Genomic DNA, 16,010 nt, shown 5'->3' with positions numbered 1-16,010 from the left:
GAAAGAGCACATTTCTATTGAAGCTAGAGTTTACATATTTTTCTATTGATATCATTCCTACCAGAAAGGGGGGCACGTCACAGTGTTTGAAGGACACAGGTGGTTTATATACTTTATTGAAGCAATATTGTATCATTTTTTTCTTCATGCTCATTGGAGAATAACAGCACCATCAGTCCAAGCGCCAAGGAGGACTTTCTTTCTTCACAATTCTTGCTCTGTCTCGAGCACATTATAACGTCATCATCTTGTTTGCTAAACACCATGTGATGAGGTCATCATGTCATCACCAATTCTAAAGAATATTTATTAGATTATCAAATTATTCAGACCTATAATTGACCAAATTTTCATGAAAAGGTTACGATTTTTCTGCAAGATATAACAAAAAATAAAAGGGGTCCTGTTTTTTTATGAACACAGCGTATTTCACAATGTACCGCCCTAAGCGACTGTCTAAGTCGCCTAGTGGTAGCACCGGCCCGGCCTGCACACATTTAGTGAATTTTGTTTATGGAGGGCCACTGCTTTCGTGTGTGTGTGTGTATATATGTATGTATGTGTGTATATATAGAAGAAATATATCTGCCGAATACAAAACTCGGATTCTTATCTTTGTTGCATTTCATTGCAGAGACTCTAACTGCACAATGTTTCGGGGAGCTGAACCTCCTTCGTCAGGTGTGGAACAAAAAAAAGTGTGTACACCTGACGAAGGGTTTCAGCCCCTGAAATGTTGTGCAGTTAGAGTCTCTGCAACGAAATGAAATAAAGAAGATAAAAATCTGAGTTTTGTAATCAGTGCGCGGCAATAAGGGATCTGTCTAGATACCTAAGATGGCTACCGACAGGAAGTGACCTCTCGCCCTCACTGAAGCTACCGAAGCCATCTTGCTTCCTGGCAATTCCTGCTCCTCACTTCCTGACAGGAAGTCAGCCTCTGTCTGGCCCTCATTGCCAGTAGCTGCTTCTGGCCTTTAAATATAAGGCTCCCTGTCAGTGCTCGTGGAAAGTACTTGTTACCTTGTTCTGCTTGAGCCCTGTCTTTGCCTCTGTGTTTACCTGATTGTGCTTGACCTCTGTCTGGACCTGACCACCCTTTGCCTGCCTCGACCCCGAATTGGACTAGACTACCCTTGCCTCTCAGGCCTCAGATCCCAGGCCAAGGTCGGTGTACTACTCCCTACCTCTGCCCTGGGGGTTCGCATCCTGTTTTGCAGTCAGCTACGTTACAGCGGTAGAGATATTTCTTCAACATGTGCAGTAGCAACTTGTGTGGGACTGCTGCTCGATTCGCCCGACCAGCACTGTGATAAAAAGGGGACTTTGAATTATCAGGTCAATGCAACAAGGGTTTATTTGCATTCCTTTTCTATCAGTTTTTTTTTTTCATCATGTACCGTATGATGTATAACGGTACAATACAGCAACTTTTTCTATTTCTAATAAAACCATTTTTAGCATCCACAGGACCTTCCTTGGAAAACCGATTGAAACCCTCTGCATTTACTCCTTGTGGGGGATTTTACTGTACATTCTTGTGACCCTTTGCATTTACCTAAAAAAAAAGTATGGCTTCTTTTCTGGCTGTACAGCGTGGGGGTAAAAAAATCTAAATTGTGACCTTGTATACAGTGTAACTTAACTTGCAAGGTTTCATCAATATCTTAGATTATGACAACTGATGGTGTTGCATGATTAAGGGGGTTATTTGTTTAACTGTGATAGTGCCGGTGGGGGCACAGTTTAATAAATAACCCCCCAAGTGCCTGCTTGCGTCCTCAATGCGTGTTCGCAGTTGGATCTTGAAAGGCAGCCGTGCCCTGCTGAAGAAGTTTGTCTGAACCTGATGTCTGCCTAAACAGTCACGCCTAATCCCCTTTGTTATAAATCAATTTAAACTCATTAGGTTTCCGCATTGGGCTCCAGTAATTTCCTAATAATAATTATCGTTATTACTGATTAAAGGTGCATTATTTGTGCCAGATGGCGCCTCCTCCGCGCTTTCACCGCCTCCCCCCCCCCCCATACCATCAGACAGAAATGATTTAGCATTATGTTGCCATAATGTGTTTACGATCTAAATAAACAGATGGCACAACGACAGGAAATTATACACCGTTGAGATCGCTTCAACACTACGTGGGACAGTTACCTCCGGCAGCAAAATGGGTTCAGGCATTCATTTCCCTTTAGGAAATGCATTGTAAAGATATATATTGATCCCGCTATTAATGTAGTTGTATAAAAATGATGGAGTCTCTTTTGTCTCAAGCAAGTCTTTCTGACCTGAACCTACAAACCAATTAACTTGATTGGAGTTACACAAACAGTAACACAAAGCTCAATTAAATGACATTAACCTAAGTGAATGTCATGTAAGTTTTACCGCATATCTTCAAAGGTAAATAATGTGATGTCAGGTCCTGTTTTCTCCCGGAAACAGCATTGCGTTGACTGTAATGGTCATTTGTGATACAGTAATTCTATGCAACAGACTCGTTCCCTGTAGCAGCGGGTATCTTCTAAAGTCTCTCTCTCTCATCTCTCGTCACCAGCAAAATATTTCAGGGTCTCGGATGGCTGACATACTTATTAATAATAATAATAATAACTATTTCACACAGCATTTTTCTCCCATTGGGATTCAAAGCGCCTCACAATTACAATATAGTATGCAGTGCATAGGAATGTTACAGACACAGTCCCTGCCCCGTGGAGCTTACAATCTATGTTTTTGCTGCCTGAGGCACAGGGAGATAAAGTGACTTTCCCAAGGTCACAGGGAGCCGACACCGGGAATATAACCGGGTTCACTTAACGTGACATTATTGGACATAATGCGGTGTTGCGTTACAATAACGTGACATTGCGGCTATGCTAATGAGGTGTATTTCGGGTGTTATTTTTGCATATAAATAGCCGTGGGGATAAGCGCACTCGGGGAAAATAACGGACGTTGCTGTTTTATGCGACGTTACGTTATGAGCCGGGCGTTTGGGGTTCGGGCCTTTATCCTGGAAAGGCTGTGTGATGTTTTTTGCACCCTGAGCGATAGATTAAACATGTTTTGTGATTATTAAATATATATTCGGTCGCACTGTACCTGTCCAACTGAGAAATACAACAGTTTTGGGCCAGGCTTCACATGTGTGGATTTGGTTTGGACCTTCATGGCTGTGAGTGCAGATGAACATGTGCAGAAAATAGGGGAAAGGTTCACATCAGGAAGTTATGAGAAGGCACTCAAGTGGACTCTGTTTCAGACTGAAGTTTGGGGTTTGTCTGATGCACAGTGTCTGCCAGCAACTCTTCAGTGTCACTTCATTCTGATCACATAACAGATTATGAAACCCTCCAGCACAGGAGTGGTCAACTCCAGTCCTCATGGACCACCAAAAGGTCAGGTTTTCAGGATATCCCTGCTTCAGCAAAGGTGGCTCAATCAGTGGTGAAGCAGGGCTATCCTGAAAACCTGACCTGTTGGTGGCCCTTGAGAACTGGAGTTTCCACAATGAGTCTCTGGGACATAACACCTTCGTCGCCCCAAAGGTGTCTTCCTCAATATGCCTTCATTGCTCCTGTCCACCAAGCCAGTGTGGAAGGGGGCTAACAGCACGAGGACAAGAGCCACATCAAAGACGCCCTGGATGCTATCAGCTCCGCCCTGCCACTGCCCACCCCCCCTTGCATGTTTGACTGAGGTACTGTGTGTTGCCATGCTGCTTTCTTTATTTCCACAAAGAATCTCTGGGACATAACACCCGAGTCGCCCCAAAGGCGTCAGCTGAAGGGCAGCCAATGGGTGCCACAATTTGCTGCCGTTCGCTGCTGTTTGGTAATGTTACAGCTGCTATATTGCTTCTGATACTCTGTCACGGTAGCTTGTGACAGGCTGTAATTTACACCAAAACTATATATAAATATATATATACCTGGGTTTGAACTGGGACGAGACTTAGACATGATAAAATGTAATTTATTCCTTGATAAAGGTGAACACAACAGATATGTACAAATAACAGGCAAAATATAGACACTTACTTAAAGATTAGGACAGAAGGCCATCAGGATACAGACTGGGCCACTTCTCCCATATATTTCAGTTGACATCACAGCAAGACAGGCAGGTCATACAGCAAAACCTGCATCATCCCAAGACCTTGCATAAAGACACAGGCCTGATGACATGCAGATCATGAAGATCATGAAGAACATTTGCATGAAGAACAATGGGTAAAAGGGTGGCTTTGACTTATATATCATTTTAACCCTTCTTTCCCAGTGACGGCGCCGAGCCGTCTAGCAAAAGTCCCTTTGAAGCTTTTGAAGCTGACTGGGGACTTCCATTGTTCAGTGTGAAAAGTTACACTAAACTGGTTAGTTCCTTTTGGTCAGTTGGGCCAAGCATAAGCAATTAGCAATTTAGCCTGTGATGACCAGGCAATGTGAATCCTAGCCTTTCCTGCTCATTATCATAACAGGGGGTTTCAGTTTCTCAGAACTCAACCAAAATTTCATATTTACTGCAAATCATTGCCTAACTCCCGTTCCGTAATACATACAAGCAGATGAGACATAGTAATTCATTCCATCACACCTGACGCTCGCAGAGAGACCAAACATTACAGTGTAATATGAAAATTAATAGAGATATTAATATCTGGCATTTAGCAGCAGTTACATATGCAGTGTTTAGATTCAAAAAGATATGCTAAATCCCACGAATACAAATATGTAGCTCTTAGCGGGTTCAGCCAAGGACATCTCATAGTATTCTTATATTTAATAAGGTTACTCATTTTGATTTCCTGCTTGGGATACCTTTTGCTGGAAGGTGTGAAGAACAAGCACTTCCATTCCTGGGTCTCGCATAGCAATTAGGTAATTACTCTTTTTGATCACTATGTATCACACCTAGCCCAGACCTCTTTTGATATGCCCTTCCAGAGAGGAAGCTTGCATATCAACCGTGAATAGACTCATTTGTTGACCCATTTGGTCCTGGCACGCATTACAAAGGCAGGCAGAGGTAATTAGCATTTGGCCTGTACATTGTAAGACTGCAAAAAGTCACTTTATCAAAAATATATGTTCCTCTTATGACAAAGTTATACTTTTAATATGTGGGTACTTGGGGGGTTCCCCTGAGGCTGCACCCCAAAACTCAGGCTGCTGGCTTACTCCGTTCCCAAATTACCAGTTTTCAGGTAACTGTTTATTCAGCACTGCATATAAGATTAACCCCTTAAGTCCCAGTGGGTGGGTTATGCAGACACTGACCCAGCAACAATACATTTTACACAGGGGAATAAGCATTTTCATGTTATAACAAGAGTTAAATCACATTTCTGGACCTCAGGCCAGTTAACCCCTTGTCTCCCTGGCGAGGTTAGAGGGGGGCCCTTGGGGAGTAACCCCGTTAATCCCGGGCCAAACCCTCACTATCGTCACATACTCTCCCGCCTCTCATCCCCTGTACCCAATGCCAATTTACCTTGCCTATAGATTGTAAACTCATTTAGACAGGACCTCTTCTAACTTCACATTACAGGCCTATCCTACCTCTTCTATCTTCACATTGCAGGCCTATCCTACCTCTTCTAACTTCACATTGCAGGCCTATCCTACCTCTTCTAACTTCACATTGCAGGCCTGTCCTACCTCTTCTAACTTCACATTGCAGGCCTGTCCTACCTCTTCTAACTTCACATTGCAGGCCTGTCCTACCTCTTCTAACTTCACATTGCAGGCCTGTCCTACCTCTTCTAACTTCACATTGCAGGCCTGTCCTACCTCTTCTAACTTCACATTGCAGGCCTGTCCTACCTCTTCTAACTTCACATTGCAGGCCTATCCTACCTCTTCTAACTTCACATTGCAGGCCTATCCTACCTCTTCTAACTTCACATTGCAGGCCTATCCTACCTCTCCTAACTTCACATTGCAGGCCTATCCTACCTCTTCTAACTTCACATTGCAGGCCTATCCTACCTCTTCTAACTTCACATTGCAGGCCTATCCTACCTCTCCTAACTTCACATTGCAGGCCTATCCTACCTCTTCTAACTTCACATTGCAGGCCTGTCCTACCTCTTCTAACTTCACATTGCAGGCCTATCCTACCTCTTCTAACTTCACATTGCAGGCCTATCCTACCTCTTCTAACTTCACATTGCAGGCCTATCCTACCTCTTCTAACTTCACATTGCAGGCCTATCCTACCTCTTCTAACTTCACATTGCAGGCCTGTCCTACCTCTTCTAACTTCACATTGCAGGCCTATCCTACCTCTTCTAACTTCACATTGCAGGCCTGTCCTACCTCTTCTAACTTCACATTGCAGGCCTATCCTACCTCTCCTAACTTCACATTGCAGGCCTATCCTACCTCTTCTAACTTCACATTGCAGGCCTATCCTACCTCTTCAAACTTCACATTGCAGGCCTATCCTACCTCTTCTAACTTCACATTGCAGGCCTATCCTACCTCTTCTAACTTCACATTGCAGGCCTATCCTACCTCTTGTAACTTCACATTGCAGGCCTGTCCTACCTCTTCTAACTTCCCATTGCAGGCCTATCCTACCTCTTCTAACGTCACATTGCAGGCCTATCCTACCTCTTCTAACTTCACATTGCAGGCCTGTCCTACTTCTTCTAACTTCCCATTTCAGGCCTATCCTACCTCTTTTAACTTCACATTGCAGGCCTATCCTACCTCTTCTAACTTCCCATTGCAGGCCTATCCTACCTCTTCTAACTTCACATTGCAGGCCTATCCTACCTCTTCTAACTTCACATTGCAGGCCTATCCTACCTCTTCTAACTTCACATTGCAGGCCTATCCTACCTCTTCTAACTTCACATTGCAGGCCTATCCTACCTCTTCTAACTTCACATTGCAGGCCTATCCTACCTCTTCTAACTTCACATTGCAGGCCTATCCTACCTGTTCTAACTTCACATTGCAGGCCTATCCTACCTCTTCTAACTTCACATTGCAGGCCTATCCTACCTCTTCTAACTTCACATTGCAGGCCTATCCTACCTCTTCTAACTTCACATTGCAGGCCTATCCTACCTCTTCTAACTTCACATTGCAGGTCTATCCTACCTCTTCTAACTTCACATTGCAGGCCTGTCCTACCTCTTCAAACTTCACATTGCAGGCCTGTCCTACCTCTTCTAACTTCACATTGCAGGCCTGTCCTACCTCTTCTAACTTCACATTGCAGGCCTATCCTACCTCTCCTAACTTCACATTGCAGGCCTATCCTACCTCTTCTAACTTCACATTGCAGGCCTATCCTACCTCTTCAAACTTCACATTGCAGGCCTATCCTACCTCTTCTAACTTCACATTGCAGGCCTGTCCTACCTCTTCTAACTTCACATTGCAGGCCTGTCCTACCTCTTCTAACTTCACATTGCAGGCCTGTCCTACCTCTTCTAACTTCACATTGCAGGCCTATCCTACCTCTTTTAACTTCACATTGCAGGCCTGTCCTACCTCTTCTAACTTCCCATTGCAGGCCTATCCTACCTCTTCTAACTTCACATTGCAGGCCTATCCTACCTCTTCTAACTTCACATTGCAGGCCTATCCTACCTCTTCTAACTTCACATTGCAGGCCTATCCTACCTCTTCTAACTTCACATTGCAGGCCTATCCTACCTCTTCTAACTTCACATTGCAGGCCTATCCTACCTCTTCTAACTTCACATTGCAGGCCTGTCCTACCTCTTCTAACTTCCCATTGCAGGCCTATCCTACCTCTTCTAACTTCACATTGCAGGCCTATCCTACCTCTTCTAACTTCACATTGCAGGCCTATCCTACCTCTTCTAACTTCACATTGCAGGCCTGTCCTACCTCTTCTAACTTCACATTGCAGGCCCATCCTACCTCTTCTAACTTCACATTGCAGGCCCGTCCTACCTCTTCTAACTTCACATTGCAGGCCCATCCTACCTCTTCTAACTTCACATTGCAGGCCTGTCCTACCTCTTCTAACTTCACATTGCAGGCCTATCCTACCTCTTCTAACTTCACATTGCAGGCCTATCCTACCTCTTCTAACTTCACATTGCAGGCCTATCCTACCTCTTCTAACTTCACATTGCAGGCCTATCCTACCTCTTCTAACTTCACATTGCAGGCCTATCCTACCTCTTCTAACTTCACATTGCAGGCCTATCCTACCTCTTCTAACTTCACATTGCAGGCCTATCCTACCTCTTCTAACTTCACATTGCAGGCCTATCCTACCTCTTCTAACTTCACATTGCAGGCCTATCCTACCTCTTCTAACTTCACATTGCAGGCCTATCCTGCAGGCCTATCCTACCTAATCACATCTCTGCCTGTCCATGAAATGTCCGTAAGCTAAATGTGTATTACCTTTGTTCATTTAATGCAACCATTTATTATAATAATTCTGGCTTTTCCTGTCTGTCTCGTGTGTAACAAAATAATTGTGTTTAATTGTAGTTATTCTCAAACTGACTGTAAAGTATTGTGATGCCCCCTTAAGTAGAGGCCTGTACTTACTTAAAAAATAAACGATGATGGAGTTGGCCACCCCTGCTCCTCTATATTAATGGAAATACAGTTTTTCCGGTTCCTATTCACCTGAGGGTTTCTAAAAACTCCTGTGTAATTCAGCCCCGGTCACTGCCAACTTGGGCCTGACGCATGCATTCTTTGCTCAGTAATGTACAAACTACCTCTGGTCATGGCATTCAGTACTGCACAACAGGGGCGCTCAACTCCCGTCTTCAACACACCGCAACAGTTCAGGTTTTCGGATATCCCTGCTTCAGCACGGGGTGGCTCAGTCTTTGACTGAGCCACCCGTGCTGAAGCAGGGATATCCTTAAAACCTGATCTGCTAGGCGGTCTTGAGGAGTGGAGTTGAGCACTGCTGCTGTATATGTATGTTCCGGGCTGCTAGGCGGTCTTGAGGAGTGGAGTTGAGCACTGCTGCTGTATATGTATGTTCCGGGCTGCTAGGCGGTCTTGAGGAGTGGAGTTGAGCGCTGCTGCTGTACATGAATGTTCCGGGCTGCTAGGCGGTCTTGAGGAGTGGAGTTGAGCGTTGCTGCTGTACATGTATGTTCCGGGCTGCTAGGCGGCCTTGAGGAGTGGAGTTGAGCACTGCTGCTGTACATGTATGTTCCGGGCTGCTAGGCGGCCTTGAGGAGTGGAGTTGAGCACTGCTGCTGTACATGTATGTTCCGGGCTGCTAGGCGGCCTTGAGGAGTGGAGTTGAGCGTTGCTGCTGTACATGTATGTTCCGGGCTGCTAGGCGGCCTTGAGGAGTGGAGTTGAGCACTGCTGCTGTACATGTATGTTCCGGGCTGCTAGGCGGCCTTGAGGAGTGGAGTTGAGCACTGCTGCTGTACATGTATGTTCCGGGCTGCTAGGCGGCCTTGAGGAGTGGAGTTGAGCACTGCTGCTGTACATGTATGTTCCGGGCTGCTAGGCGGCCTTGAGGAGTGGAGTTGAGCGTTGCTGCTGTACATGTATGTTCCGGGCTGCTAGGCGGCCTTGAGGAGTGGAGTTGAGCGTTGCTGCTGTACATGTATGTTCCGGGCTGCTAGGCGGCCTTGAGGAGTGGAGTTGAGCGTTGCTGCTGTACATGTATGTTCTGGGCTGCTAGGAACATGCACGGGTATCTGCTTCTCTATTTGCAAACAGCTGCAGGTTTAAATATTTAAGGCCTAACTCCATATCAGCTGAAGTGGGCGATCGGGCGGTTTTCGGACGAAAATCCCCATGAGCCCTTTTACTGCCCCAGGACGTAGTCACTACGTCATCCTCAAATGGCTTCTTTTTTTTACGGGTTCGATCGCGTGCTGCGTTGACGTGGAGCACAGGACGCGATCTAACCAGTGAGGAAACGGAGGAGGGTCCCTCCTGTTCCTTTTCTTCCAAAATGGCCACCGCAGGGGCTGTGGCCCAACGGCAGCGAGACCCCTCCGGCACTCACAGGTTTAAAGTAAATGGGGACTTTCGGGTGGAAAAGGCGCAGACGGCCCTGTCGGACTATTTAGAATTTATTCCTAAGCGCGTTACATGGCTAAGCGTTTGCTGTAACGCCACTTTGTTGTTCCGTGGTACCAGAACACGGTGTTCTCCATAGGTATAGACAAATCATAATGGTTAGGTAAATGTTTTGATGGATTTGAATGGTGTGTTACAATACCTGATGATGAATACCAGTAACAGGTGTCCAACAGCCACAGAAGAGCTGACAGGTGCCCGCGCTGAACCCTCCCTCAAATAACTGTTGTCACCTTTCTGCCTTGCAGGTGGGAGGTGCCCGAAATCATGCACCGGCTGCTGCTGGGGGCCTTCGGAGAATCGCTGCCAGAGCTGTGAGTGGCACTCATGCCTTTATCCTTTATACAGAGCTCTTTAGAACACGAAGCAATACGTATTACACTGTACACAGCACTTGCACAAGGTTGTGTGCTACATTCACAATGGGACAGTGTTGGAGACCATGGTGCCATAAAAGAGAGTGGTACTGTGCTCCAACGCACATAGTTGTGTGTTTGTGTTGCTATCTACTTAGCGCTATCTTTTTACGTACTGTAGTGCTGCCATATACATTGTATAAAGCATGTGACACAAAGGGATATCATTCGGATCAAGCTTTTCGGTTGTAGACCACCTGATATTAAAGGCAACATGGGGGTGGGGGGGAAACCGCTGAGTTTAATTAAAACTACAGCCATATTGCTCTGCTGCTGCAGGAAACAGATCTCCTCTGAATGAGGGGTATCAAGCACCCCCAAACACTGGAGTTTTTCTGTATAGCGTCACCGCTATACACCGCTATCCATCTTCTAATGGATCAACAAGAGCCTTCATATAGCGATAATGTAATTATTAGGAACAGGGATGAGGGATACAGTACAGTAATATGGGAAAGGAGCTGCATGCTCCTATTACATGTGTTTCTTACAGCTAGATTATTTATTGTCATTTATTGACAAAGGTCCAAGGTTGGACCGAATTGTTGATCCTGTTCCATCAAACATCTTTGTTCTTCACTAAGATCGTCGGAGTGTCTGAATATTTATTGGGTTTGCTATATACAGGTGTAGCCCTTGTTCCCCCGTACCTGGGAAGGAACTACCGGTACTGCTATTACCTGTCTGGCAACCAGGAGGCCTGAGCCTCTGCCACTGGGAGCCTGGGGTGATATCTGGTCTGTCTCGGTGCACGCCTCCACCTATAAGGGATCCCAACGTGGTGGGACAATACCAATGACACACACACTCAGGTATATAATAACAACCTTTACTGAACATGCAAGAACAGTACCCTGTACCACACGGTATAATAGGCCCAACCTAGTACCACCCGTAAGTGTCCCATGTACATAGGGTGCCTGGCACCAATACACTGTCCTTTTCCCCCAATGTCAGGGCCCACCCAAAAGTGTAGGAGATATCCGTCTGATCCAACGTTGTCGTCATCCGCGATGGCTTCCTCCTCCACGTGGGGTGAATTCCCGCTGGATGGTATCACCATAAAGAGTCTCTTACAATGGAGGTGATCTGGTCCCAGACCACAGGCCTCAATCACCGCGTGGCGTCTCACCAGTGCCATACACTGACTATGAGCAGCTACTGAGTAAAGGTCCCTAGCTATGGGCTTTCCCTTTAGCAGCCACAACCTGTTGTGAGTCGGGCCTATCTGGGGCCTATGGGGGGGGGGGGGAGATCTGGCCTAGTCCAAGGGAGCCCTGCTCCCTGAACATTAACCTGCTTCGTTGAGGTCCCTCTTCTGACTGGCGTGGTCCCGCTGAGCGCGCCAAATGTATCAGTATGTTGCAGGGAATTCCGGGATCCCCATTGGCTGCTGTGGGCCATGTAACTCTACTCCCAGAGGCTCATGGGAGTTGTAGTTCCCCTGTGGAGCTATGGGTGTAATGGCCGCCGCTCCTTAATGTACTGCGCATGCGCAGGGTGTAGTAAGATGTCCACCACAACTCTAGATATCATCTGCGCATGCGCGAGCTGCTACTGCGCATGCACGGCATTCGGGCAAGATGGCGGAATGCCGGCGAACCGCTCGCCCGCTCCCTGCACCGCAGCAACCATACAGCCGTCCCTCTCGTGCAGCCCGGAGGTAAGAGGGGGACCTGGCTACACAGGTTTAAAGAGAGAATATTGGAGAGGCCACCCGCTCGACCTTTGATAAGTAATGCACACCAAGATCAATTAAGTAGCGCAAGGTACCACACCCCACAGACTGAGAGAGTATAGAACACCCAGTGACGTGCACAAATAATGAACACGGAATTAGCTAAGTATAGGTACATGGACTAGCAGAAGAGACACCTAAGGTTCTCCTTACCTTGTGATTTAGATAAACATGTATTATATACATATTAGATATACATTGATTGCCCTTTTTACCTGCACAAACATCAGTACCCACCAAGGAGTCTCACCTCAGAAGCAGAGGTGCAGAACTCCGCTCAGATATGATTGTATTGAGTGTGCGCTTTTTGCAGCCTGCATGACTTGGAGTGAGCGAGCCCATGTTGTAAATATCCAATTACAGTGGAGAAAGCGCTGAAACAGCAGCCCAAATCAATCAGGGCCACGCAGCTCTCTCCCTGCATCTTTAATTAAAATCCATGTATTGCGCTAATAACTTTGCATGTTCATAAGTCTCCCTTATTGATTCCAGCTGATCTCCAGCTCTGGGTTTGCTGCACAAATAAAGTACCTCGATGCGGTATTATTGAGGAACGCAGTTTTTGATCCCCCCCAAGTCCCTAAAGGCAAAGCTGGGTTTTGCAGCCAGAAGGGGAGGAGGCCAGTCTAAGTCATATGGTCAGGCACTGCCACCCACTGCACTTACTCCTCCCCTCACTGTTTCTTTAACTCGCCCAACATCTCACCTAGATTGCAAGCTCTGTGGGGCAGAGATTCAGTTTCCTGTTGGGTGCTTGTATGTTTTATGCACTTATTCTATCATAACTTGCTGTAATGTCACTAAGGTCTGTTTTGTAAAGCGCTGTGTATATTCTTGGCGTGATACTATATATATATATATATATATATATATATATATATATATATATATATATATATATATATATACTGTGTATATATATATATATATATATATATATATATATATATATATATATATATATATATATATATACTGTATATGTATGTGCAAAAACTCTCACCCACAATTTAATTAAGTATGTTGCTGTGCAGTATACACATACATATCACAGGGACCACCTGCAATACAGCACACACAGCTTGTGTATATTATTGTACCGGGCTCCAAAACTTTAGGCTGTGAAAACTCCCCCAGACATCAGAGATTGTGGGGGCCAGCAATGTCAATGATTTGCTGCCGCCTGCTCTTTGCGGCTTGCTGCTGTGTACAGCTAAGCCTTGGGTGGGAAGTGCAAAGCCAGATGACCTGTTCAGACATAGCTTTATTTCAGAGGCCGGTATTTGAACCCCTTGAATGCAGGATCCAGGATCCCCTTGGATCCAGGGCCTGCAAAGCATGGTACCATTGGACGAATGGGAGAAATGTAGATGTTAATAGAATGTATACTGTTAATATGCATGGAATTGGAAGTGTAGAGATACTGAGGCCCACATGTGCTAAACTGTGCTAAGCCTCAACATGTCTCAAGACTAGAGATGTGCAAGCTGATCGAAAAAACTGCAAAAGAATGTGCAAGGTCACATGACCAATATGCAGGTATGTATTGTATGTCTTTATTTATATAGCGCCAAAAGTGTACTCAGCGCTTTACAAAGAATACAGTACAGGGAATTATAATCGTACAATAAGTGCAGCGAAATCAGACAATGGGAAAGGAAATCCCTGCCCCGAAGAGGTGATCTTGCTTATTTTTTATTATTATTGTGAGAAAAAAGACAAAAATGACGAAATCTTGCCATTAGCAAAAACGGAGATTTTTTTTTAGAAAATTTCACAAAATTGGAATATTTTCGGCAAGAAAATGTGGGAACTGGAAAGAGATTTGTTTGTACATCTCTACTCAAGAAGCACAGAAGGGAATAGAACAAAGTGCTTTTTTGATGTACAGTAACACTATTTATTATATGTGGCCTCTGGTACATTAACACAGCGGTGTGCAAACTGGGGGGCGGGAAACTTTATTGGGGGGGCGCTGGGCGTGGGCCGCGGCGGTTACAGAGGCCCCGCGCTAAGAGCGCGAGGCTGCTGTAAATTTACTTTACCGGCTTCTTGTCCACGAGTCTCCATGGCAATGCAGCGTCAAATAACGCCCGTTACCATAGAGACGTGACGTCAAATGACCCTACAGCGTCATTTGACGCATCATTAGAGGCGAGGGGGCGCGCGCGACCGAGGAGGCAGCAGGTAAGAGGGCGCAGGCGCAGTGAGTTTGCGAACCGCTGCATTAACACACATCAGCGTGGATGTTTTCATGAGGATAGAATGGGAGGCAGTACATAGGGACGCCAGGTGTGCGGTATTGAACTGGACTGTCCTGTATTTGGACACTGTTCAGTAAAAAAATAGAGGTACTGTAATACTGGACATGTCTGTGTATACCGGTATTACCTCTCTGGATATAGTGACCTTATCGGCTTGGGGGGGCTGCGGGATTTCACCTGACCGGGGAGAGAGCAGGGCTACTGCTAGGGGGCTGGGTAGCTTCCTCCATCCTGATTGGCTACTGCTAGGTAATGCAGCCAATCCGGAGGAGGTGTCAGGAGTCCTGGGGGTCGGGACAAGGAGAGGAGGAAACAGCATGGAGCGGGGATAGGTGAGAGGGGTGTGTGTGTGTGTGTCTCGAGTGTGTCACACCTTTTAGCATTGTGTCCTGTATTTTTGGAGAAGCCACCTGGCATCCCTAGCAGTACACCAGGGGTGCGCCACTCCAGTCCTCAAGGGCCAACCACAGGTCAGGGTTTCAGGATATCCCTGCTTCAGCACAGTTGGTGCAATCAAACAAAGACTGCACCACCTATGCTGAAGCAGGGATATCCTGAAAACCTGACCTGTTTGTGGCCCTTGAGGGCTGGAGTTGCGCACCCCTGCAATATACAGTAAGATAGCACTAGGGAGCATGGAGACTCTACTATTTTTATTCATGTATTTGATAAACCCACAGTACCACTACTTTTTATTTACAAACTTACAGTTACCCTTTCTTTTTTGATATAAGGGATTTATGTTGGTAGGACTGACTGATGCATCCATCATATATATTGCATACACCGTTTTAAAATAGGGTCCAATTGGCTCCAACCTATTTGTTAATGGTTGCGGCCGTTTTGCCGCCGACGTTTAGCCACCACTCAACTCACCGCCGGGACATCTCTCCACCGGCCGCTTTGCCCCCAAAGTACCCAAAGTAGCCCCTAACCTTACCCCTCACCCTAAAAACTGCTAATCTTAACCCCTAGTAGAAAAGCCGCAACCTACCCTAAAAATCTTAACCCCTTATCCTAAAACCCCATATCCTAAAACCCCTTAGCCTAAAACCCCATATTCTAAAACCCCTAAGCCTAAAACCCCTTATCCTAAAACCCCTTAGCCTAAAACCCCTTAGCCTAAAACCCCTTAGCCTAAAACCCCTTAGCCTAAAACCCCTTAGCCTAAAACCCCTTAGCCTAAAACCCCTTATCCTAATCCCTTTACCCTAATCCCCTACCCTAAAAATCTTAACCTCACCCTAATTCCCTACACTAAAAACCTTAACCCTAATCCCCTACCCTAAAAACCCTTAATCTTAACACCTAGTAGAAATGCTACCCCTACCCTAAAAATCCCAACCCCTTACCCTAAATCCCTACCCTAAAAACCTTAACCTCTTACCCTAATACCATACTCTAAAAACTTTAGCCCTTTACCCTAATCCCCTACCCTAAAAATCCCAACCCTTTACCCTAAAACCGCTACTCCCTACCCTTACTGCTAAACCCCCTTAAATTCACTTTTTGGCTAAACGGGTG

At 45.8% G+C, this 16,010-nt stretch overlaps 1 protein-coding gene across 5 annotated transcripts in view; it reads left to right on the top strand.

Annotated features, from left to right (window-relative positions):
- Positions 1-16,010, top strand: part of ERBB4 (erb-b2 receptor tyrosine kinase 4) — a 701,260-nt gene that overhangs the window by 524,317 nt on the left and 160,933 nt on the right. For all 5 annotated transcript variants that reach the window (XM_075607205.1, XM_075607203.1, XM_075607206.1 and 2 more), the window contains one exon: positions 10,317-10,382. In XM_075607205.1, the coding sequence (XP_075463320.1) occupies positions 10,317-10,382 (66 nt within the window). The remainder of the gene's footprint in view (positions 1-10,316; positions 10,383-16,010) is intronic.

This window comes from Ascaphus truei, chromosome 7 (genome assembly GCF_040206685.1).
Source record: "Ascaphus truei isolate aAscTru1 chromosome 7, aAscTru1.hap1, whole genome shotgun sequence".
NCBI classification, from domain to species: domain Eukaryota; kingdom Metazoa; phylum Chordata; class Amphibia; order Anura; family Ascaphidae; genus Ascaphus; species Ascaphus truei.
This window is presented reverse-complemented; position numbering and strand designations above follow the sequence as displayed.